At 41.5% G+C, this 26,379-nt stretch overlaps 2 protein-coding genes across 2 annotated transcripts in view; one reads left to right on the forward strand and one right to left on the reverse strand.

Moving 5' to 3' along the window:
- Positions 1-10,651, reverse strand: part of PEAK1 (pseudopodium enriched atypical kinase 1) — a 32,246-nt gene extending 21,595 nt beyond the window's left edge. The window contains exon 1 of the mRNA XM_061557946.1: positions 10,368-10,651. The gene's annotated coding sequence lies outside the window, so the exon portion shown is untranslated. The remainder of the gene's footprint in view (positions 1-10,367) is intronic.
- Positions 10,652-17,256: 6,605 nt separating this feature from the next.
- On the forward strand, positions 17,257-23,538 carry LSM6 (LSM6 homolog, U6 small nuclear RNA and mRNA degradation associated). Its single transcript, XM_061557794.1, has 4 exons — positions 17,257-17,359; positions 20,629-20,746; positions 21,907-22,020; positions 23,320-23,538. The coding sequence occupies exons 2-4, from the start codon at positions 20,653-20,655 to the stop codon at positions 23,352-23,354; spliced, it is 243 nt and encodes an 80-aa protein (XP_061413778.1). The 5' UTR covers positions 17,257-17,359; positions 20,629-20,652; the 3' UTR covers positions 23,355-23,538.
- The last annotated feature ends 2,841 nt before the right edge of the window (positions 23,539-26,379 follow it).

Here is a 26,379-nt window from a genome sequence, read left to right on the forward strand (position 1 = left end):
ATTTCATTAATTACTTTTAGTTTAAGGCTGTGAAACCTAGATAAAATGTTAAATGTATCAAATATTAATATTTACATAAACCATGGCCCAAAGCACAGAATTAGTATAAAAATTATGTTTGGCATAAAGATTTGCCTACCGCGGCATTTTCCCGGAACCTAACCCCCCGCGGTTGGCTAGGGATTTTTGTATTTCAAAAATGTATTGTGTTGTTTTTATGGTTGTGAAAAGATAATCGGTAAACCCATAACCGTTTTTTAAATCGACTGATTCCAAAAGTCATGAATATGTAATCGATTCCAGTGGAATTTTAATAGTGAATACATCAATTGCCAAAATTTGTTGATAATGCTGTTTTCCAGAAAGGCTTCCAGCAGAGGGAGCTCTAGAGGGTATTTGGTCTACCATTGGAACCTCCTTTGCCAGTAGCAAAATATGATAATTGTTGTTTTACCCTTTTATCTGGCAACAAAACTGACACCTTTTTTTACAAGGAGTCATGTTTGCATTGACCACAATACCTGCGGTCGGAATGCAAACAAAAAACACAACTCTGATAATGTATGCACTGTCCTTGAAATTGATTGGTCCACACCTGAGACAGCTTTTCTTGGAGCCTAGTCTCGGGTGTGGACCAATCAATTTCAAGGACAGTGCATACATTATCAGAGTTGTGTTTTTTGTTTTCATTCCGACCGCAGGTATTGTGGTCAATGCGAACATGACTCCATGTAAAAAAAGGTGTCAATTTTGTTGCCAGTTAAAAGGGTAAAAAAACAATTATCGGTATTTGGTCTACTCTTCAATGCTAACTAGGCGTATTGGAAGCGGTGGGCGTACCCATAATTTACCCCAACACACACGACCCGCCAATCGACTTAACTATAGTGTACCCATTTATGCTCAATGGGTGGACAGGCAGGGGAATTTAATAACCTTACTCCATTGTTTCCACTGCTGAGCCGGGAGATCTAATCAAACCAGAGATATCTGGATTCCAAATACAGTGAGCCAGAACATTACACCATAGCAGCTCTTATAATTTATCAGTTAGAAGTTGAAATACTATGTTTTTTGCAAGACATTTCTTTATGTTATCAATAACGCACCTACGATTAGCACGGTTGACTACGTAAGGTGTGAAAGATTTTTAATAGACATACCATGCAAAAAACGATTCTGACAACCTTACTTTAGACTGCAACTAGAACATTGCATTATGTAGCCACTGACTAGTGTACCTGCTGCTCCACTGATCTAATTAAGGAGGTCAAATAAGCCGTTATTTTGTATATCTCAGTATGACCCTGTTGTTTTTTCAAATATCCTTCAAAATGCAAAAAAAAATCCTCAGAACTTGACAAAAGTATGATCCAGAATGAAAATAAGGTAATTAATGTTATACATAATTTCCAACATGTTTGTCCTCGTAAGCATTTCATAATTCCAATAATAATGGTAGTGCTCACATCAGGCATATGGATAGCAATAGTCTGCAAGGCTACGGAATGCTACGAGATAGAAAATAAAAAGGCTTGACACGCCATGTTGTGAAGTTATGTCACTTGCAAGGACACATGGGAAATTATGTCACACGCACTAAAACATTTGTAAACCCGTGACTTAATTTGGCTGCTTTTGAATAGGGTAATTCCAAAATAACACATTTGGCAGAGCATTTAAAGCTTACTCACTTTGTTCATTAAATCATATATTGAATGAACAAAGATATCCTACTGTTTTCCCAGATATCCTACATCTGTGAACGAGCTTTTCGCTCATCAGATTTCTCCAGTATAAATAAATATTCTGATTCAGATATTTTCAGTGTTCCATACATATTCTATCGTTTGAAATATCGGTTGGTAAATTGTTTTTATACTTTCATATTTTAAAAGAACATATGATGCACATATTTTGATGGCCTTGCATAGACATATTTTTTAATGAGGATAATAGTGTTCCCTAATGATCTTTCCTATAATATGAACTGATATTTCATTTCAGGGTCGCATTTTTTTCCCACTTCATGATCATTCTCAGCACAAAAAATGTCTGGACAGGATGCCCTATCCAACATTCCGAAAAAATATGCTTTTTGTTCGCCAAAAAAATACAACCCAATGTTTTTGTATTGTAATGAAATGTTTGCAATTGTTTAATTACACACATCTGGAAATAGTTGGTGTGAAGGAAATATTTTCTATTACAGTTAGCACAAAACAACATTACAAAAGCCATATATTTGCCTCGTTCAAAAATGCAAAAATTTTCCTACCACGGTCACAATTAAACATAATGTATTCTTGTCCATTGAGCCACAACATATAACAAAACAGCAGTACACAAAGGACATCTACACCAGTTAAATCGCAATCCCTACATAGTTTTAAAGTATTATAAAAAGCCCAATATGGGGCATTCCACAGCAAGCGATATAAAAAGTAGTGTTTTAACACTAACGGGTGGTGACATGAGCCCAGCAGTAGCGCGTTTGCCGCTCATTGCAGCGGTTCACAGTTCGAATGCAGTTGTCGCCCTGATTATTACCCATAGGTGTAATAGACAATGATATTCACCGTCTGCTTCACAATGGACATTAAAGATTCCCCGACATTGTAAAAAGGACATTTGGCAAATTTGAAAAGTAATTCATTGGGATTATACATATCAATTATCGCCCCCTTCTGGCAGACTGTCACTCTTGCAAAGCCACTATACAGGCAAACCTTATTTAGTGCTCAAGATGCGTTCCTGGAGAAGTGAGCGTGAATCGAATCGGCGCTAAAAGCGGTCATTATATGGGGATGTGTTCCCGACAGCATTATTTCTTTCGCATGAGCAATATAAGAGCTTCATTGGGATATCGGAACAGTGTTAATAATAATACAGATGGTAAAGATTATTTAATAAATAAAATAAGGTATTATGTCAGTATTATGTACTCCTCCTACATGGCAGCGATGGAGGAGCTGCTGCGCTGCCAATCTGGGTCATTATTAGAGAAGAACTCCCAGACCTCCATGATCTTAGTAATTCCCTGTACTTTACCAACCCCGGATTTGTCAACCACGGCCTTTTCCAGGAATGTACCCCCTGTGGTTGGTGAGGGATTTCTGTATCTATAAAAAGTTGCATATCGGACCCTTGGTCAGGAATGTAACCTATTAACCAGTTTATCTGGGATAATATAATTAATCGGTCTTGACCTAAATCGCCTATATTTTTCTGCACTGTCCTATATGCCTAAAACACCTGTTATATGAATGGAGGTCACCCACTCAAGCATGATCAAGGCTTAGGTCTACTTGGTTAGTGGTTTCTGATGGGATCAGGCAAATTCCAAGTGATTTGGTATTCATCTATTTTATCGAAATTTATTGTAAGTCTTAAAATATGTAAAATGTCTTCCAAACCAATATTTATATACAGTTTATATCGTTTAAATCCAATCATTGTGTTATTTTGAATGTATCCCAATACAGATCTCATTCATAAACCCAATTGTATTTTCCGTATGCTTGGGACTGTGGTACATGCCCAGGCATGCCCAGTAATAGCACTTATTCTTTGGGACCATAAACAAAGCCTGCAAAAGCTGGGACATGTGATACTATCGACATAAAAATGCAAATCGTTTAAAAGTCAAATACTATATTTAAAGTTGTGATGCCTATGGGTCATTAAATAATTGGATCCTCACAAAATGATAAAACACAGCAAGCTTATTAATTACATTATTATTTTCCACAATAATCTTCAAAATGGTGTCACGATAAGTAAATTTGTGGATGATGCGGTACGAGATGTATGATAATAAATATGATTAAAGCAAATGTTTTAAACATGTGCTTTATTTATTTAAATATACATATCTTTGAGGAGAGTTGGAATTTGTAATGTAAACGTGTTAATCTCATTCAACATGAAAAGATTTGAGAAATCAATGGACCTACATTTCTAATCAGTATTTTCCTTCTTGTTCGAAGGGCTAATATAAAGGCTGTTGTCACCTTTACCACCAGCAATCCTTAGTTCACCCCATATGCGACACACACCTGCCAAAAGGTGGATTAACCTATAACCTGAAAAGGTTGACATTTATGTTGAAAATTAAAACTTAATATTCACAAACTGATACATCACACCAGGAAACCAGGATTTTTATTCAGCCTGAGCTATCTTGAATTTTTTAAGTATTTATCCTTAATTTTATATAGATATCAACTTATATCTTTCACACATGAAGAATATTAGTTGAGGGAGTGTAACATAGTAGGGACATTGTTCAGGTATGAGAGAGAGCCCCCATTCCTTGTTGATTATGACAAGTAAGCACCATAAACACAACACTCAAGTGACCATCACAAATCTTACTGCGGAGCACAACGTTCACGGCTCCACCTCCTCTTATACACACAGGAGTGTTAATGGAAGTGAGCCGTTGTGCCTAGGGAACAGCTGCTTTGATTGTAATTATTTTAATGGTTTCCCCACATTATAAGCATTTAAGTCTCATACTGAATTCCAAAAGCATGAAAACAATCTGACCCGAAGCGCAGCTTCATGTGCTCGGCCCCCATCCCTGTCCCCCAGACCCCCTCCCCATTCCTATCCTGAGGCCGGAAGGAAGTAATCATAACTTATAAACGATTTTAACAAGGTTTAATGCATGTTTGGATTAGCCTACACTATCCCAAGCTAATATATTTCTTTTTTTACATGGCTCTGCAGTTGACTTATGTAAGACACTATTGATGGCACGTGCCTCGAGCACTGACCTTGTGAAGTCAAAAGTTTAAGAAAATCCCAGCGAAAATGAGTAACATCATTGGACAAGCAAAGGTACGTGGCCGAGTAAAACCAGACCGCATGGTTTGGCTACAGCGCAATTGGCATGGTTAAGGCTGCCGAGAAAAACCGGGCTCTGCCCATTTGCACGGTTTGTTCAGTGACTGTGGGAATGCTGCCTAAGAGGGGATACACGTCACCAGCGGCCCTTAAATAACACAAACTCCAATACATCTACAATGCTGCGGTTGTCATGGAATGTTAGGCATTAGCAGATTTTTTTTAGCAGATCCTAAAGGATGTATAGATACCGTGAAAATGTAGACCCATTGGTTGCAGTGGATAACAGTATTCATGGATATGAGGATGATAAAAAAAATAGCTTCCCTCGATTCTACAACAGTTACTATCATACATAAGATGTCCGAAGAAACATTCCTAACAAACCACTCATTACAAGATACAAAGGGACTGTTTTGGCAGTAATGCACAAGCATAAACCTATATTTCAACAGTACTGCCTTGCAACAAAAATACGTGATTTTTGGGCAATGTCTTCAGGGCAGAGAGATTGACTGACTTGCACAGTAAAAACATTGGCAAGCCAGACTTAGGCAGCACTGGTCTGGCTAGCTGCTACAATAATGAAACCAATACGAACAACACTCTGCATGATACCTATTATTAGAAACATCTATTTATTGTAATTTAAATTTTCTAAAATGTGGTAAAACAATTGTGGTGAGATGTTAACTCCTCGCCTGCTGTACAAGTCTTGGGTTCGATCCCGACGCTTGTATATTTGGATGTGCATGTGTCTCTCCCCGTGGTCGCTTGGATTTTTCTCCAGGTCCTCCAGTTTTTCCCTCCACATTTAGAATCAATATGAATTTTCAGTATTTGGCTGCTATGCATTTCCAGGTAATAAGCATTTTGTTGAGCTATCATTTGTAGCCAGGACGTTAATGAAAAAGAGCTATATAGACCAGTAGGCCTTACCTAGTAAAATAAAAAAAGTTTAGTTTATAGTTTATTTATTTGGGCAATATGGTGTGGCTATATAGAGCACTTGTAAAGTTTCTCCAGCCATACCTGCAGTCCCCCCCCTCTCCAAACAGGCCCAAACCCTTGGCAGGGGGGGGGGGGGTAAACAGAAAGAGGGGCGAGGGGCCTAAAGAATAAGGGGCAGGGCTTAAAAAGAAAAGGCACGGAACCAAAAGATGACATTGGGCCGAAAGAGGAAAAGGCGGGGCCTACAGAATTCCCTTTTGATTTAAGGTAATAGGATACAATAAGTAAGTGCAGCAGGCAGCATTCCTTTAGTGCTGCAATTTCGGCCACAGGCCAACTCGTTGTATTGTGTTGCCATCCACGTCGTAAACCAAATAGTATCCTGAAGCAAACAATACACACGACCACCCGACTTCAATAAAATAATAAATTCCAACTAAAATCGAAGCTTGAAAGTCGACACGATATCACGAACATAGCTGCTTTGAAGGAGATACAAGACACTGGGAACACATGGCGAGCATAGTGGAAGTGGGGGGAGGCAAGAACTGCTTCCACTCGATGTTATTTAGCCGACCTATGGCAGCTAAATTCGAAATCCGGCTCACTGTATTTGGAAATTCCACCTTCCATTTTAGACCCTGAGAAAACTGGGCCATTTGAATAAAGTTTACAAATAAAAAGTTTTGAATTGAAATGTGAAAGTGTTCTACAGCAGACCTATTTGATAACAAGCACAGGCAGATGTCTCCTACACACTACATCATTTGTAAAAAGCTTAGGATGAAAAAATAACCAGGTCAAATCTAACTTTTTTAAGCATTTGCAGTGTGTATCTTTTATCACTACGAAAACGTTACGTTCCAAGAGCAGAATCAGTACAATATTTATAGGAGCTAGCAAAACCACCTAGTACAACTGGATTAAAGCCAAAAATATATTTATGGATTTCTATATCGCTCTGACAAGAGTTAAATATTGAGGCAATATAAAAAAAGAACCCTATAAATTAGCATAAAAAGACAAATACAGTACAGTTAAGCTGTTGTTATCCATGACAGGGAAGCAGGGTCATGGAACGAATTCATGAACTCCTGTAACATGAGCTCATACAAGCCATGGCAAACATTACTGAAGAATCATGTCCGAACCGTTCCTGATTCTCCCACTTTACCAACTTGCACAGACCAGCCATGGTGAAGCATGGTACAAACAATCCCCATGGCCGATAGTGTTGGGATGCCTTCAACATCGGATTGGCAAGGGCTGTCAATTATTTTAAGTATTTAGTAGTTCCCTCTGGGCAACTAAAATTACCCAAGGTCTGTTCACCTTGAGTGCTTCGTCCCTGTGCTTTCTGGAGTGCCCTATACACTGTCACATGCCACACGTAGCATGATGAGTGGCGTCCATACATTAAAATAACCAAACACGACAGACACTGCACAACATGGACGATGACTCTATCTGACTCACAAAGCATTACCGGAAAAATGAAGCATTTGTGCTTCTGATATATCAACACAAATTCATATGAAAGTTTTCTCACACTGCAACATTTGTACAAGTTACCATGCCCCTGTTACATATGGACAGAGCATTAAATACGTTCAGCTTTCGTTCGAAAGCTTAAAAAAAGAATACGTTTGTCCACAATGTCAACCTTTTCGTTAAAAGAACATGATCACTCTCAGACGAGACTCCAGATTCATTAACAGTTGTGTCGTCTTGCAGTGTTGGGTATCCCGGCCACTTAGGTCTGGATGTGTATTGTGCCTACCAGTCGCAGTAAACAGACGAATACTGTTACACAGCAGTGGCCAGACGGATTAGGGGTTAACAAACATCCTCTCGACAGGACACTGAGCCAGCAACCACTCCAATCGTGGGTTGGAATCTTGGCAACTGCGTTTTTAAGCAGTGACTTGCTGGTCTCAACCAAGTGATTAATGACAACAAAAAGTAAAGTGGAAAGTTCGTTTTTAAATGTTCAAGTCCTTCAGACTACTATTCTGCGTTTGTCATTCAATACGTTTCATCGTCATAAAGATGGCTTTTGTATTGTTTGCTACAAGAGGGGCTTTTTTAAAAAGGGAATTCAAAAGCAGTGCTGTGGCATTAACTTCCGAGGCCGTTCCCTGGCGTGATGTTATATGCTGTTCACTGAGCGTCTCACGATATGATGACAGTATAATTGTACCATAACTGGGCATTAAAGAAAGCGTTTACAATTCAAAGAAAGTGGACTATGGTACCGAAGACAGCAGAACAATTTGCCTAATCTCCCTCGCGTGCATGTTGGAGAGATGAGGCAATTCATTTGGGAATTTGGCTTGTCTGTAGCTTGTCCTACGAAACTTCGTAGACATCACAATTGGCAACAACCAAAATCACGGTTCAGTGATGGTATTAATTCTGGCTCACATTACTTTTCTATGCATGACCAATCCGTATATAAACAATGCATTATATGCACCACAGGGACATCGTTCAACAGTATGTTGTTATTGTTTGTGTCTTTTGGTAAAGTCACGTAAGATAGCTACAAATTACTACAAATTATAAAATAAACAAAAAACTCAGACGTTTCGATCACAACACAAGCGATCGTCATCAGGAGGTCCTGATGACGATCGCTTGTGTTGTGATCGAAACGTGACTTTACCGAAAGAACCACAAAGGATATGAATGACTGCAGTCACGACAGCTTTAAGTCAATATTTAGTATGTTGTTGAATATATTGTGTTGACTACACCAAGCCAGAGATGATCGTTTATAGTCACAGGCACTTTCTGGAAAGGTACTTTATATAACGGCTGTATTTTAGTGGGTAAAGCAAAAAAATATGAAGAGATATAAACCTTTATGTTCAAGTCTGAATTACCATAACATAATCAAGACCAACACACCGTGGATAATCGATTGTGGTCAGTGATTTGCCCTCTTGAACCTGTCGTTCCGAGTTCGATTCCGGGTCAGAGCTAACATCCTTTACCAACCAGCAGAGTGAATTTGGGGTCATGAAATCTCAAGATCGAAATGCCGTGAAGAGGCTTTAATCCAACAGTGGAGTGACAAAGAACTTTAAAATATTGTTGTACCTTGCAGGGATTCATCTTCTTGGTTCTTTCGGTAAAGTCACATTGGAGCGCTGTCTTTCAGACAACTCTGTTTTCACCTGAGGATGGCTGCTTGTGTTGTGGCCGAAACGTTGAGAATTTTATTTCATTATGTTTTATTTTTATTATTTTATTTTGTCCCTTCTACGTGACTTTACCGAAAGAACCAAGAAGACATTGCTGTACCGTTGTGACAAGTTACTAACGACTTGCTCATTGTACGTTTAGTACTTGGGTACTTGAACACATTCGCTTCACTTGTTGACAAGTCTCGTATCACCTGCAGATAAAGTCGTCGTCACTCAGGACATCAGCAGAAACACGCCGACACGATCCACACAATCGACGCGTGAGATCTGGAATGCTATGGTGGTGGCCACTGCTCTAAACAATACAATCTTAACGTAGGCTCGTATTCTAGGAGCTGTAATTAAGCCGAAAAAAACAGCTGCCCAAGAAGACAGGCCCAGACGCCTCCAGCAGGCGACACAAAACGACTAACTATAAGAGCACAAACTCCGACAAACAAAACTGTGATTACAACGGAAGCAATCGCATTTGCTATTAATTTAATTGTAATTTTAAAAAAAGTGTCTGTAAAGCCACAACAACAATAACAACACGAGAACAAAGAGCGCGCACGGGGGGGGGGGGGGGGGGGGCTTGCAAATCAACAAAGTTTACAGAGCAACAATAAACACCGAAGCGTCGTAGAGGCAACAGCAGCGGTGACCACCACAGAAGAAGATGATGATGATGAAGAAGATGAAGAAAGCAACGTCAGCAAAAGCAGAAGAAACTAAAATAGCGACAAAGGGAAGGAACCAAAATAAGCATCAAGAGACGGACGAGAACGCAACGGGACCCACCACCACCACCACCGAAGCCGCCACAGAAAACAACAAAGACCCCCCCCCCCCACTGTAACAGACTGTGAGGGGCAAGTGGGGTTAGCGAGCACCTATCAAGGCCGGCACTGTGGCACACGAGGGTGGTGGTGGTGGTGAGGGGGGGCAACACCACGCCCGGCCGTCTTTGTCTCCCCAGTGACACGCACAGAAACAATAACGAAACAAGAGCGGCGCGCGGGCACGATAAGTCCCCAAAACGTCAAGAAAAAGTACAAGTTACACGGCTAACAACTGAAGCAACAAGTACAGGACCAACAACAAAAAACAACAACAACAGAGAGAGCGAGAGAGCAGCGTGGTGCTTCTGTTGAAAGTTGTGGCGCCGTGATGGAGAACCCTCTCCTCGAGTGCCCGCGCCTCCCTGCGAGACCGGGGCAGTCTGTGTGTGTGTGTGTTGTCTGTGTGTGTGTTGTCTGTGTGTGTGTGTTGCCTGTGTGTGTGTGTGTGTTGCCTGTGTGTGTGTTGTCTGTGTGTAGCTAGCACCAACAAACAACCCCTCTGCTTGCCTGTGGCCGTGTAATCTGTGCGTCATGCCTGTGCCTCCGATGTTGGAGTAAAGTTGGGGGTGAAAGATTCTTCTTCTTCTCGGCAGAAGTTTCCACTCCACGCGGCGGCCTAGGCCCGCTCCGTCGGCGGCAGCCGAGACGTCTCGCCGACGAGCCCTCGTCAAGAGACGTCGGCGGAGGAGAGACACGAAGGCGGAGAGAGACTGCGGTTGCCCGAGTAAAACGCGCCAAGAGGTCCCCCCCGGAGGACGGACGCGGGGCGAAGAGACGCCGCCACACGGGGGGATCGGTCCTCTGCCGCCTCGCTGCCGCCACGAGGGGGCGGCGCCAGGGGGCGGGGCCTGGGGGCGGGGCCTGGGGCCTGGGGCCTGGGGGCGGGGGCGGGGGGGAGGAGCCACCGCGAGTATTGGCCACGCCCATCGCCACCACTGGGATGGGATGCATATTCTTAGGTTTTTTTCGGTAAAGTCACGTAGGTAAAAACATCAAAATTAATGAAAATAAAATAAAACAAAAAATCACGACGTTTCGGAGGCAACACAAGTCGTGATTTTTTTATTTTATTTTATTTTCATTAATTTTGATGTTTTTACCTACGTGACTTTACCGAAAAAACCTAAGAGTATGAATCCTTGCAGTCACGAAAGCTTCAAATCTAAAACTGGGATGGGATTTCGATTTAAAGCTTTCGTGACTGCAGGGATTCATCTTCTAGGTTCTTTCGGTAACGTCACGTAGAACAGGTCTGTCGAGAAAGACAGAGTCTGTCTTCTCGACAGACCTGTTCTCCACCTGAGGACGGCTGCTTGCGTTGTGGCCGAAACGTCGTGAGAATTATTTTATATGTTTTATTTTTATTATTTTATTATTTCCATTCTACGTGACTTTATTATGTTTTATTTTTATTATTTTATTATTTCCATTCTACGTGACTTTACCGAAAGAACCAAGAAAATGGGATGGGATTGTCGCGATTCTGGAAGAGGATTGGAAAACAAAACCAGATTTTAAAACAAACTTTGTTCCGTTTGTTTGTTTGGTTTTTTCCACCGTTTGTCTCACTTGAAAGTGTATACTCCCATTCTGGTCTGTGTTGTCACAGCAATGTTGCTGCTGGTCAGCGAGGCGCGTGGCTTTTCTCTCGAGTAGTTTACGTTGTTGCGTGTCGAGGCATGTTGGGTACCACCTTTATTATTATTATGCTAACCAAAAACAAGCATTGTTGAATTGTGCGTGTGAGAATTATTTTCGATGTGCGCACATTTTATGTAAATACGGTACGATGTAAATGTGAGATTCGCACATCCGATTAAAAATACCAAGAACACGCTAGATCAAACAAGACATTTAATCATGACAATTCAAATTTCTGTAGTGTGTACACGTTTAATAATGCTGCTGATGATGATGGATGGATGTCCATCATAATCATGCTGTTTATGACCTTGCAGCTGATGTTAATGATTGACGAATTATTGTTGGAAGATGATGGCGATGTGGATAATGATGATAATTCTGCTGATGACCAGATTGTGATGTTTGTTTTGTCCAGGAATTGTCACTTCAGTTTTAAGAATATATGTTATATTCACTGTAGTTGGCTAATTCTGCGGTTTTTTGGATACGTGGAATTACAAAGCAAATTCATCCTACTGCCTGTGTTTATTTCCAGACAAGACGCACACCCAGTGATAAATGAGATCAATTATACAATAATATTTTCAAATAAGAGGTATTACCCGTAAATTCTGGCAAATGTATAAAATTATTTGCATGTACCTGTGAAAAAGTTATTTTGAGGATAAACCAGACTTTAGTTTAATACGTAGGCTTTCGCGAACCAATATTATTCATAATCAACGTTTTTGGGTTTAGATCGCGTTATTTATAAATGTGTCGTAACCCTCCACCACCCGACACGGCCAATCAGTAAAACAGTGTCACGTTGACAAAAGACAAATAGTTCACTGCATTAGCCCACCGGTGTGTTGAAGCGTGAAACCACAACATTCACCTGAGGACGGCTGCTTGCGTTGTGGCTGAAACGTCGTGAAAATAATTTTATTATGTTTTATTTGTATTACTTTATTATTTCCCTTCTACGTGACTTTACCGAAAGAACCAAGAAGAGAAAAATACATGATGGAAAAGAGAGGTTTGAAAAGGGATGATATTACAAAATAATGAATACACAAAACTGTAAAATGATTAGGAAAATTAGAAAACAAATCAGTGCAACACAGATATAATTGAAGTTATTGCAAGCAATGGAAACAGTATGAGAAAAGTTTTGGTTTATGATGGGTAATTATTAACCCTCAGGGGAAAAAGATGGAAACATAACATGACAAAAACATAATCTTAACGTTTGTGGAAGACTTATACAGATATCTATAGCAAAACAAATCCATATACCGTATCTTAGGAATAAACAATGTTTCAAATGAAGACAAGGAAGTTCCACATGTCATACTAGAAGAAGTAGAAGTATGACAAGGGGAAATCTATTCTTGCACCATCATTAAAGAAGTGGGACCAGCAGTTGGAACAAACCCAGTGATACATATTTAATAATATATCCACAGAAAATGAGTATCTTGTTTGTGATTGACACCTAAATTATTCATCTATTCAAAAGGGAGACAAAACTGGCTTGAATAATTAAAAACCCATGAGCTTCTTATCAAATGTATATGTACATTGTCAGGAGCAGTGGATACACCATGACTTGACGATTATGCCTATTTCTATATGAATATGCATCTGCTATCTGCACTCTTTAGAGTTAGAATAACCTTTTAATGCTCAGGGGGGGGGGGGGGATAAATCTCATTATATGAGCAAATTATAATTTTGACCTTCATTTAGTAAAATCCGCAAAATGTATTCGTTCACTTTTGAGCCTGTCTCATTAGAAATAATTTGCCCTGGTGGTGCAATTAGAACGGTCTGGTTGTGCGGTGGCATAGGACCAAAATATACTGTCATTAAAATCAAGTAGAATCTCAATAGGGTGGCTTAAAATGGTCAAATTCATGTACAATATAGTGTTGCATGCCACAAATACAATTATTTGGAGGCAAGGTTGGCTCACACAGAGATGGAACCTTAACGTCCATGCATTTATTATATGCAGGGCTGTGATATCATCCATCACCCATCATCTATATTATAGTGACACGGCCTTCCCAAGCCCACTTACTTTATTAACGAATCAAGAGGCCACCTCTAATTTGCATTTGTTCTCTTTCTCTCATTTAATTCCTTGCAGCATGGCCCATGCCAACCCTTGCTTTGGCACTGTTTGCAGACTTTTTAAAATCTAGTTATTAAATTATTTCCTCTAATTCATTGTCATTTGTTATTATAATAATGAGTAAATCTGAGATGATTGACATTCTGCATTTATGTTTATATTTTTCTCCAATTCAGTTTTGGACGTTATATCAACATGCTCTTCATGCCAATTGACATTCTACCAGTGGATACTCAGAATAATGAGTTTAGCCAGTTTAATACACAAAATGCATGCAGAAATGCATGTCTGGAATTACACTAAAACAGAATAAGGAACGCATGGATCAGGGAAAATATGCAAATAGACATTATAAAACATATGTAACATATTGGTTGAAGGGATGATCACTGATGAAGAACACTCGTGAATGAATAGCAGCCAAAGTAGAGAATAGGCCCGTGAGGATGCCGACTGTCAAGATGGAGCTAATGAGGTCAGTTGGATGCTTGCATCGTAGGAAATTGATTGTTGCATCGCAGGAGGCCTTCAACCAGCAGTGGGGACTTTCTGGGGGTTCCATGATAGTGGAGAATTTTGATTGAAATTCTTCCACAAAAATAGTCTGGAACGAGTCGTCACTCGCTAGCTGTGGTCACTGGGCTAATGTATGTCTATGCAGGCGGATGAGTTTTGTCACCATTGATGCTGGAGTGGCCCCCAGCGGTTTGTCACGTGGAAAGGGGTAAAAATAGTCACTGCTCTCTGCCTTGCAGTGCTACGTCGGATATAATATAGCAAAATCCTTACGATAACTAACAAAAACATTTGTACAGCAATAGATACTGCCCAAATTACGTGACACCACTGGAGCGCTATGACGGCGCGCTTGAATGACTGTTTTCCCCCATTTACAAACCCTCCAATTTCATGACAGTCCAACTTAGTTATTCCGACGGTGAAGCAGACTTCTTTTCATATTTCCTCTTTTTTTTAATCCATGTCTCCCCGCGTCGTTTCGCTGATGCCTCCCCCTCTGTTTGTTTGACCATTCGTCACCCATAGCTGTCAACTCATACACGGTTTACCCCGTATTCTTGTGCAGGGATGTTGAGTTTTCAGGTCCATACAGCGTACAGCCGTTTCAATATGGACAAAAACATGTGTTTTGTCTATTTGTTTGTGTTTTTCCCTATAAAGGGAAACGGGGTGACCAACAAGGTCTGAATTTGTCTGTAATAAGGTAGACACTGATAAGGGGTTGCCAGGTTTTTAGTATAGTGTATAGCAGGGGCGGTTTCTTCATTAGGGCGATTGGGCGACGCACCACCAATGTCATTGAACCACAGAGTCACGCAAGCCGTCACTGTGCCTCTGGATATAGTCCAATCAGCGTCATGTCACGTTCTGTGGAGTACCGCCTCTTTTTGGGCGATTTCACTCCGGCTGAGAATCGCCCCGAGTGGCCCCATAGACTTACATTCAAAGATGTTTTTTTTCGAACGGGGGGCGCTCCAATGCATTCTCTATGGCTTCCGGGAGGGCTCGCCCTAATGTGCTTACGTCATCATACGTGCTTACGTCATCATACGTAAGCACGTTTCATCCAACAATATAATTTGTGGCCACCTAGTGGAATCTTTAATAAAATAAACTTGAGTGGTTTGTTTTAATAGTGAGTATAGAAACAAACAAGATGTATTGTAAGAGTCACTTTATTTTTCATTAATATTAAAGAAGTGAAGTTGCCTTTACATGCTTAAGCTGTTAATTTATCCATTGCATGGGTGGACCTTATCCTTATCAATCATCCAGACATTTGCCCCCCCTGAGAGATTTTGCAGGAGCCGCCACTGGTGTATAGTGTAGTGTATAGGATGAACGTTGAGATTTATAAAGGAGCTCGGGTTGACCAACAAGGTCTGAATTGGTGTGTAATAAGATGGGGCACTGATAAGGGGTTGAGAGGTTTTGTCACTCTCCGGTTCTTCTGGCAAAGTCACGTAGAATAAAATAAATTAAATAATAGAATACGACGTTTCGATTGCAACACAAGCAACCGTCATCAGGTATAACTACATTTGAGAGAGAGAGAGAGAGACAAAATACAGACACGGAGACACACAGACAGACCAGTGGCGGCTGGTGATATTTATTTTTGGGGGGGCGCATTTTTTTATTTTATTGAGGGGGGCAAATAAATATAAAGCAGTACCAAAAACCATTTTGACTACTTGAATATAAATTTTGATGATCTTTATTTACATTTCAGACCAAAAGAAGTACCAAAAAGCATGTTTCCTACTTGAACATAAATGTTTCTCTTTTATATACATTTCAGACCAAAGTACCAAAAAGCATGTTTCCTACTTGAACATAAAAACGTTAGTTTCATGCTATTATCAATATGGCTGCGGCTACTTTCATGACGTTTGCATTTGTCAGAGAGATGTTTGAGGTCTCTTACCCCCGTCGTTGTCCACAAAACTTCAGTGCCGACACTTTGAAATAAAAGACAGGGAAAACAAAAAAGAGAATTGCTAACATCACATCCAGCCACCCACCTCCGTTTCTCATAACAAGCGCGGGTGAAGCTTCGTGTGTAGCTTCGTCCTCTGTCACTGGCCTGCTGCTGGATTTGTAAATCGGGTTGGTCCGGTCCGAGATCCTTTATCTTTTTTATTTCTTCCAGCGAAAGCCTTGTGAAAGGATTTTTTTGTAAATAAATTACAGAATTTGGATGAACTGCTGCCATTGTTTACACAAAAAATTTGATTAGCCTAGCAAGTGTCAAAGTGGTGTCGCCGGCGCACTCGCAGTTGTGGCCCAGAGCGTAAATTTGAATGACAGGTGACGAGAACCAATCAGATTGGATAAAATAACATGTATCCAATTCTGATTGGCCAGGGACGCAACGACTTGCGCCCCGAGGAGAATCTTCAAGAAACCAATTAGAGACCAGCTTCAGGTCACATGCTGTCCGAAAATTTTAAGTCTCACATAGACATCCATTTGTCCGGCGCCCCGCATGAAACACATTGAAAAACATAGAAAATAGTTGACCGATTAAAGCCAGTTTTTATTAAATGCTGATGCTTTTCTTACTACCAGCCGGCACATCGTATGAAAAAAAATATTTTATTTATGTATTTTTATATAAATTTTGTATATCTATATGTCTTGAATATTGATGGGGGCGGCGCCCCTGCGCCCTCTATTGACGAGCCGCCACTGAGACAGACACACAAGTAGAGAGAGACAACACAGAGAGAGACAACACAGCCAACACAGAGAGAGACACACAACATAGACACACAGAGACCCAATGCCTCTCCCTTTGCCCCCGCCCCCCTCTCTATTTAAGGCCACGACACAGAGGCATTGGGTTTCTGTGTGTCTATGTTGTGTGTCTCTCTGTGTTGTCTCTCTCTGCTTGTGTGTCTGTCTGTGTGTCTCCGTGTCTGTATTTTGTCTCTCTCAAGTTTAGTTCTACCTGATGACGATTGCTTGTGTTGCAATCGAAAAGGCGTATTCTACTTAATGTATTTTCTTTCTACGTGACTCCTGCAGTCACGAAAGCTTCAAATCAGTGATGACGCGCGTGTCGTCACAGGGGGGGGGGAGGAGTCACAGCACAGAGCGCGAAGCCCCTCCCCCTGGCCTTGCTGTTGGGTGGCCGATTTAAAAATCGCGCTCCGCCCTCCCCCCCCCCCGTCGCCCCTTGAGCCTCGTCGGGCACCGTCCCCGCCATCCCCGCCATCCGCAGGCCCCGACATCGCGACAAAGTGAGGCTTTGCCACTCGCTGCGCTCACGATACACTCAGCTGTAGGCTCGCAACACACGCAGTCGTACTCTATACTCACAACGCACTCGATGTATACTCGCATTAATGTCGCCGTACTCAACACACGCTCGCAATACACGCACTGTACTCGCAATACACGCACTGTACTCGCAATGCACTCACTGTACTCAACACATGCTCATTGCTTATCCACACTTTACTGACAATAACCCACTCTACTGACAGTATACTGACTATACTCATAATACATTAAATACACTCACTATTCGTACTCGCAATGCACACTATGCCAAACACGCTCTCTCCACAGTCTATTGTGCTCACGATATTCACAATACACACAGTATACTCACTACTCAACACACGCTTACTGCACTCGCTATTCAATACCCTCACTATATTCAACACTCATTATATTCAACACGTGCTCAATACTCACAATACACACATCCATACTCGGTATACTTACAATACACTCACAATGCACTCACTCGCAATATACTAAATATACTCAACACGCTCACTACGCACTTACTATACTCACAATGCACTCACTCCACTCGCAATATACTAAATGTACTCTACACACTCACTACGCACTTACTATACTCACAATGCACTCACTCCACTCTGCACCTCCGATTAGCACGGTTGGCTACGTGCAGTGTGAAAGAAGTTCAACACACATGCAGTATACTCGCTATTCACAATACACTTGCTATACTCACAAGACTCAACACAAGCTCACTGCACATCGTACTCATTATACACTTACTGTGTTCAATTCACGACACACTACTCACAACACACTCACTACTCAAACACGCGCTAACTAAATCGTATACAGTACTCAATACACTATACTCGCAATACAGTACACTCACAAATACTAGCAATACAGTAAAACATACTCACGATACTCAACACATGACCACCACATCAGAGGCGTAGCTGGGGGGGGCAGGGGGGGGTACATGTGTCCCCGGGCGCCAAGGTAAAGGGGCGCCAAAATGAGGCTTACAACGTTACATTATGACTTATTGCGGCGGGCGCGGCAGCCTAAAACTACTGCACAAATCTACACCTCAACCTAAACGTTTATATATCCCGCCACACACAGCCTACATGTCATGTAATTACATTTTGGTATGTGATTAAACAGGTGGGGCGCCAATTTTATAGTTCGTCCACCGGGCGCAAAATATCCTAGCTACGCCACTGCACCACATACACGAAACTAAATACATTTATTACTGTATATACAACGCACATTCACTTTACACTCGGTCTAATCACAATACACACACTATACTAACAATACACTCAATACGCTCCACTTATAGTGCTGGGCGATTCTCACGATTCCCAATTCAGCATTGAAATGTGATCATTGTAATTACCCTGATATTGGGATCTTTGAATTGTGGAATTACAATTTGCGGTCACAATATTATTCAAGAATCAATTTCGTGTTACTTCTCGATTGTTATTTTGCACGGTTTTAACTAAATTTGTCTAAATGTAAATATTCTTACCCACGTGAACGATTTCATGCCTGTAATCACTTTGAATCGATGACTGGATGCGTCATTACATTCAATATACAGTATGTACTATGTGAAATTGTCAAAGCTTGCCTTTTTAGTGGCAACGGAGCACTGCTATTTTCAATATAATTACATTCATTTGAATGAAGGTGCAGGAATTTAATGGCGATGCATACTTTTTTCACGGACGAGTCGTAGGCTATAAAATAATCGCTATTCAATTGTTGTTACTACTCTAAATGAATAGTATAGTGGCGCTTTCAACTATTTCCACTAGGTGGCATACGAACCTTGCTATAATCACACCCGAATGAAGATTTTGAAATGGGAATTACTGTACCCGGAGAGAAAAAATGTTTCCTGTAGCAATTGGCCACATTGGAATTGAATGCAATTCCTACAGGAATCGTTTGCATTACTCCGTAAATACTACACTCACCACTCACCAAACTCACTATTTACCTCACACTGCCGATATACTTACACTACGGAGATATATTCATGCGTGTAAAATATTCATTTAACATAAAACACGCACACATATATTACACTTTCACAAAACTAAATTGACCTTGAAACATAGACAAAGACCTGTATTTTATGTTCCTACATATTAACAATATATTTTGTATTTTGTAAGAGCATACGTTTGCACGCACATAAACAGGAAATATACACATATTTGGTAAATGTACAATAAATCGCATGTAGATAAACTACCATAATGTACATTCACAACGGAGTATAGAGGAGCGATGCTCACAATAGCGCTGGCCGGCTAAAACGCAAAGATTTAGCACAATGGGGAGCACAGTTGGTGCTTCTGTCAGTCATCTCAGTCAGTCAACCCATGGCAATTGGGTCTGTTTCGTGACCTGTCAGCGGGTATTCGATACTTCACGTGGCCTCAAAGTACAAGCGCTGTAGTGACGCCACGCCACTTCGTGGTGAATTGTGGTTGTTGGCAATTACAAGCATAAATACATGCACAGCTGCTACCAATTGCCACGAGGTGGTGGTGCATTCATCACTGCGCTTGTGCCAGGTTAATTGCACTTTGAGGAGTGCCAATGGCTGTTTGACAACACCATTATCGCCCATAACCTCCACCATCTCCCTGCATGACATTAAGAACAAATTAGTTACACAACAATTTTACTTGGTGATTTCTGAAAAAAATAATTAGACACGTATATTTTTGCATGAACACAAATCGATGTTCTGTTACCATATCTTGTAAAACAACTCTTGTTTGGTTTCATAGTTGTTTTATATATGTATAAAAATTAAAGTGACATTGCATTCTTGTTTGATTCACCAATTTGTACTCTGCACGAGCTGGTGAAAATTGAGTTTTTGCAGAGTAGAAAAACATTGTTCCCATGCATCACTCCGCTTCCTCTTTGATCTTTCCGAAATGGACCACCAAACGATCCCAGTAAGTTATCTTGCTATTAGGCCACTCAATGTCTGTCAGGACTCTCAACCTTCCATCCTCACAGCTGAGCCTTCCCACTACTCGTGTGGGCTCTTAGTTGGCTGTCAACTCTGTTTAGCTTTATAATCTGGTCAGTGTGCAGAAAGTTAACTTTGCTTATGCAAAGATTCTTCACAGGATGCATATATATTCATATTAACAAGTACACTGCTTTGATAAATACATATTTTCTTTGTTTTCTTTGTGTTTACCATTCATTTCAGAACCTACCAAGACTTCTGACCACAATGAGTTTGCGGAAACAAACCCCAAGCGATTTTCTGAAGCAGATCATCGGTCGCCCTGTGGTGGTGAAACTCAACTCAGGGGTGGATTACAGAGGTAACACTTCACTTAATGGTCTTACATTTTAAACATACCTATGTTATAGAAATTGGCATAAATGCATTGAAATCAGATTAAAAGATTACATTTAACATGGAGTATTGCCAACTAGGCATTTGATTATTCACATTTGGGAACTTTTTTTCTAGTAGCAAAATAATGAAAAGAGAATATACTTTATCCTGTCTGACAATTAAACATGTGTTAAGGTGTTCAAACACCAAATAGACACCTATTCTAAGGCAACAAGTGGAAACGATCCACACAAACATGTTCTGATAATATATGCATTGTCTTTGAAACTGATTGGCCTTTGCCAGAGACAGCCTTCTTTATGGCATTGTCTCACCTTTGTTAGACCAGGGAACACCAAAAGGTGAACAGCATAAGGCAGTGAAAATATCAGAGCATTAATCGACGTAATGACTTGCAATAGTTGTCTATTTAGTGTTTGAACATCTTAACACCTGTATTATTGGCAGACATTTTAAAGCCTAATCCTTTTTACTCATTAAGCAAACTGTTAAGGTATTTTATTAACTTTCACAGTTGAATACACTCAATGTGTTATGTTTGTTAATTATTTTTTGTATTGCCTTCTCAGGTGCTCTATATTGATCGTTATATATTAAAAAGTACAATAGTAAGCAAAGGCGTGACGAGCACATGACTGCTGATGAGAATCAGAATGTTGTAAATAGGACAGTTTGCCTGCTTAGCAAATATTGTGGGTTAACATTTATCTAGGAGACCCATCAGCTAATGGACGAAAACGTTCTTTTATTTCATAACATGAATAGACTTACTCCTGGAATTACTCGCTTATTTCTATAATTTTGTTTATAATACATATTTCAACAACATTTGATCTAAAATGCCAACATTTTCCCAGAGCTAATGTTGAGTGTTTCCTGTCCCCTGAATAATAGATCAAAGATTCACTTCATACTGTATATGTATCTTTGATATATGTCGGTTTTATGTCAATTTACCATGAACACTGAAATACTAATTACTAAGTTATCTCCGTTATTAGATGCACATTATACAACTAAATACTCATCAATTGTAAGTGCATACTTGTTTGAAATGTACTGCATGTGTTTGTAAGAAGTATATTTGGCCTGAGGTGCATGTGGTGAAACTGTCGTTTCTAGGGGTTCTGGCCTGCCTCGATGGCTACATGAACATCGCCCTGGAGCAAACGGAAGAGTATGTCAATGGACAACTAAAGAACAAATATGGTGATGCCTTCATCAGAGGAAACAATGGTCAGTTTACTTTAAATTGTTTTTTGTTTAACTGATGTAATCACATTATTTTATACCTCATGTGTATTATTAGAAAGGAGACGTTGACCTGCTATACATGCTGTTGGAAGCAGTTTTCTTAACTTAAATTGTAAATTGGCCAAATTAGTAGGAATTGATATTCTTGGGTTTTTTGGTAAAGTCACGTAGATAAGTTCAAAAAATAGCAAAAAACTACGACGTTTCGATCGCAACACAAGCGGTCAAAATTTTGTGGGAATTGGTGATATAAATAATAATTTCACACTTTTCATCAACCTTATGTTAATCCACTTCTCGATGAAGTCCTTTGCATGGGTAATTTAATCATGGGAGTTTTTTTAAGTCATACTTTACCATGCTGGTCAGTGTCTGTTGGTTAGGACCCTGGACCGAAACAGATTATAGATATCACTCGCTGCTGATGTGAGCCATGGCAGAACTTTTTTTAAAACAATGATTCACATTAAAATATTGTCATATACATATAGTTTAAATTTGTATATCCTAATTAACTACTCCAGAAATTACCAATGGATTGGAAGAAATACTGACATGTTACGTGGAGAGACAGATATGAAGGAGATTGTCTGCTTATTAATGTTATTTATATTCTCCACAATGACACTCATTACTATTTTGTGTGGTTATATACACATTTTGAACTAGAACCCATCTTAAACAGACAGTCCTTGCCTATAACATCTGGCAGTTCATAAGTGTTGATGCAAATAAGCTTGACTGCTGATGAGACACTGTCGAAACCAGTTAAGAGTTTTCTTTTGTTGCTGAAATGATGCACTGTCATAAGCCAATAGGCCGAATCGTTGTGTAAGAAATAATTATATTTTTTTGTTATTGCATTCGTTGGTCTAATTAATTACCAATTCATGTAAAGGACAATTAACAATACATTGTCTATGCTATTTGTATTTTTGGCAGTGATATGGCCAAGCGGTAGAATGTTCGCTGCTTTTTTTGCGGAGGCTCAGGTTTGAATGCAGCGACTACACTGAGTATTACTGTGGGTGTATTGAGCACAATACGTGCCATCTATTTCACAGTGGACGTTAAAAGATCTGACATTCGCAAGAGTAGGCCGTTATGTGCAGGTGTCAGGGTCCAAATTTTTTAATTACTTATTACAGTGTAAACAGCAATCATCATCTCTACTGGCAGCAGAATTCTCCAGGTCATTCTTGCAAATCAGTTTTCATCTGGTTAAACAAAAATGTTTTTTAACGATCATTTTGTTATGTATTGCATGTTGTGTGTTAACAGTCCTTTACATTAGCACCCAGAAGAGGAGAATATGAGGTGCAAGTTACAACAAGATCCAGCAGTGAAAAAAAGAAAAGGATCAAATCTGTGCTCTGATGTGCATCACCTGTATTTTACTTTTTGAAAAATATCAAGAATTTAGTATTTTTATATTCTTTGTAAAAGTGCAAGGTAGTTATTTACTGCATCTAAAGTCAAACCATTTTTTGTCAATCTAAATGGAAAAAAAAATACTAATTTAAATGTATCTATCATTTCTTGTTTTTGTCTTTGCTTTTTGATGTGTAACTTTTGGGGGATTTTATACCCCAGGCATATGACTTTTGCAACTGGAGAGTGTCTCATACAAGTACAACTGTTGGATAACTATGACTTTGTTGATTGATCAGTAAATACAAGAATTGAGAGTACCAAAAGTATTTTACGTCTCTTTATTTACAATGACAGGGCCTGGATCTGTCAATGCAATCCATTAGGCCATGGTAATTTCTCCACCTAATCACCACAATGACACTGGTGCCATTTAAACTCCAACTTAAAAATTACATTGTCGCACTTCCTATTTAGCACCAATTTAGCACCAATTTAGCATACAATGTCTACCAATTGTGCACACATCCGTGGTATTCAGACATCTTGCACTGCTCGGGGCCAATCTGCACCCACCATGTACTCTCGCTCACTGATCAAAATAATTTCCTCTATATACCGTTACGAGGGGGTAGGTGACAGCAGCACGCCCGGCCGCCTTTGTCCCCCCAGTGGCGATGTTCACACACCACAGTAGTTACTCCTTTGAGGCTGATTCCACCTCGGGGAGGCCCAGGACCAGTTAAAATAATCGTCACTGGTGGTGGCCGTGAGCGGGAATCGAACTTGGGTCGCCGGGTTCGTAGCGCAGCGCGCTAACCACTACACGACAATGAGTTATGACAGATGTGACGTCACAGCTCACTTGCCGTGCAAAAGATATATTATTGAGCTCCCCCCCCCCCCCCTAAAAAAAAATCTAAAGTGTATTTTTATAAATTTTGCATGGTGTACAGTCTGGAAAGTATTCACATGGCAAATTTCCAGTTTGTTGCATGTTGGGAAGTAGCTAAACATTTTGAACAGACACATTCACAACTTTGCATTTTATATTTTTGGAGATAAAGTCTTATGTATTTCACTCGCAATCACTTGGTCAACTAGCTGATATTTTTTACACATACAGCTATCCTTATGTAGAGGTGATACGCGCTGGGATTAGGGATCGTATGCCAGCGCGTAATGATTGGCTGTGTAGGTGGTGACGCGCGCTGACGGTGGAGGATCAGGGGTCAGCGCGGGGTCGTGGGTTACGGGGTACTGATTGGCTGTGGGCCCGTGACGCGCTGAGAGGGAGTGATCGGGTGGCAGCGCGGTGTGATTGGTAGAGGAGTGTTAACACGCGCTGGGGAAAACGGATCGTAGAGAGAGTGCGTCGTGATTGGTCCACTAGGGAACGATGCTCACGTCGACGTCCGGATCAGCTCCGTCTCTCGTGAGCAGGGGCTATAAAAGGGGATGCACACAGGCGTAAGGGCAGTATGTAACCAGCGAAGAATGAAGACGGGGATGAAGACCTAGGGCCCTGCGGTACCTAGTCCCGCTGTCCTAACGGGACCGGGACTCTGTGTAACCCAGAGGCGAGTGTAGTGTGTAGCCAGAGGCATAAGGTCTACACGAGCCGAATGCATTGTGTGTAGCCAGGGGCGTAGGGTCTACACGAGTCGAGTGTAGTGTGTAGCCAGAGGCATAGGGTCTACACGAGTCGAGTGTATTGTGTGTAGCCAGAGGCATAGGGTCTACACGAGTCGAGTGTAGCGTGTGTAGCCAGAGGCATAGAGTTTACACGAGATTAGTGGAGTGTGTAGTCGGAAGAAAGGAGACCACACGTTGTATTGTGAACGTAAAGATTTAATAAAAGTGTGTTACCCGTCAAGAAGTTCCTGCCGTCAATTCCAATACTTCAACTGGCGTCAGAAGTGAAACGGTCTTCCAAGCATGGAGACAAGGAAGACCCGTCGGACCCACAGGATTGACCGCGGGGACAACCTCGACGACTCGGGCCAGCTGGCATCGGGGGGTGAGGACGAGGAATTGCCCATGCTGCAGGATCCGCCGACGGCGCCGGACGAGCGACGGGGGACCGACGCCGTGCTTCGCGAGGAGCACTCCCGCCTGGCGGAGCTGCTGCTCGCCGCCGCGTCCATCCTGGCGGAGATCAGCTCGTCGGGAGGAGCGGGGACGGCGGCGGACGTTCTGCAGGGTCGCCCCGCAGATTCCCGCCAAAACAACTTGGCGATTCCCGCCATTTCATCTGCGCCGACTTTTGGCGGGAACGGCCATCACCACGTGGCAGCGGTTCTCCAAGCGCGCCCGCTTACGTCACCAACGCGCGCTGCGGACCGCCATCAGACAACCGCCACTGGGGCCGCCATCTTACACACCGACGGGGCGGCGGAGAGGAAGCACGAGGAGGAGGACGACTTCATCTTTCAACAGCGCCTTCCCACGTTGTCAGCCTTCAAGGCAGAAGGCGGGGATTGGAGCCAATTTCAGCGCAGGTTTTTGGCGCATCAGGAGATGTCCGCCTGGTCCGACGCTACGGCACTGCGGGCACTGCCTGCCATGCTGGACGACAACGCGCTCGCGGCCTTCACGTCCGCACGCAGGTCGGACCGCTCCACGCTCAAGGATGCGCTGGCTCTCATGGCCAAGGTCTATGGTCCTCCCTCGGCGTGCCGCCATCATTTTTATGCAAGACGGAAGGCGGACACGGAGACTGTGCTCGCCTACCGCACGGCGTTGCTTGCTCTCGCCGACGCCGCGTTCCCTCGTTTGGACGAGGAGGGCCAAGATGCGATGGTTTTGGAGAAACTGCTCAAGTTGGCGCAGGACCTGGGGGTCCCCATCAACACGGCCGACGAGACCGATATTTCTTCCTTACGGGTCGCTACGAGCATACAAGCGCACGAGGTCCTTCAACGTAAACAGGGGGTCGTCTGCAACGCTGCCGTGGCCTCAGCTCCGGGC

The sequence above is a fragment of the Lethenteron reissneri genome, chromosome 24 (assembly GCF_015708825.2).
Source record: "Lethenteron reissneri isolate LAM-NWPU_2019-01 chromosome 24, ASM1570882v1, whole genome shotgun sequence".
NCBI classification, from domain to species: domain Eukaryota; kingdom Metazoa; phylum Chordata; class Hyperoartia; order Petromyzontiformes; family Petromyzontidae; genus Lethenteron; species Lethenteron reissneri.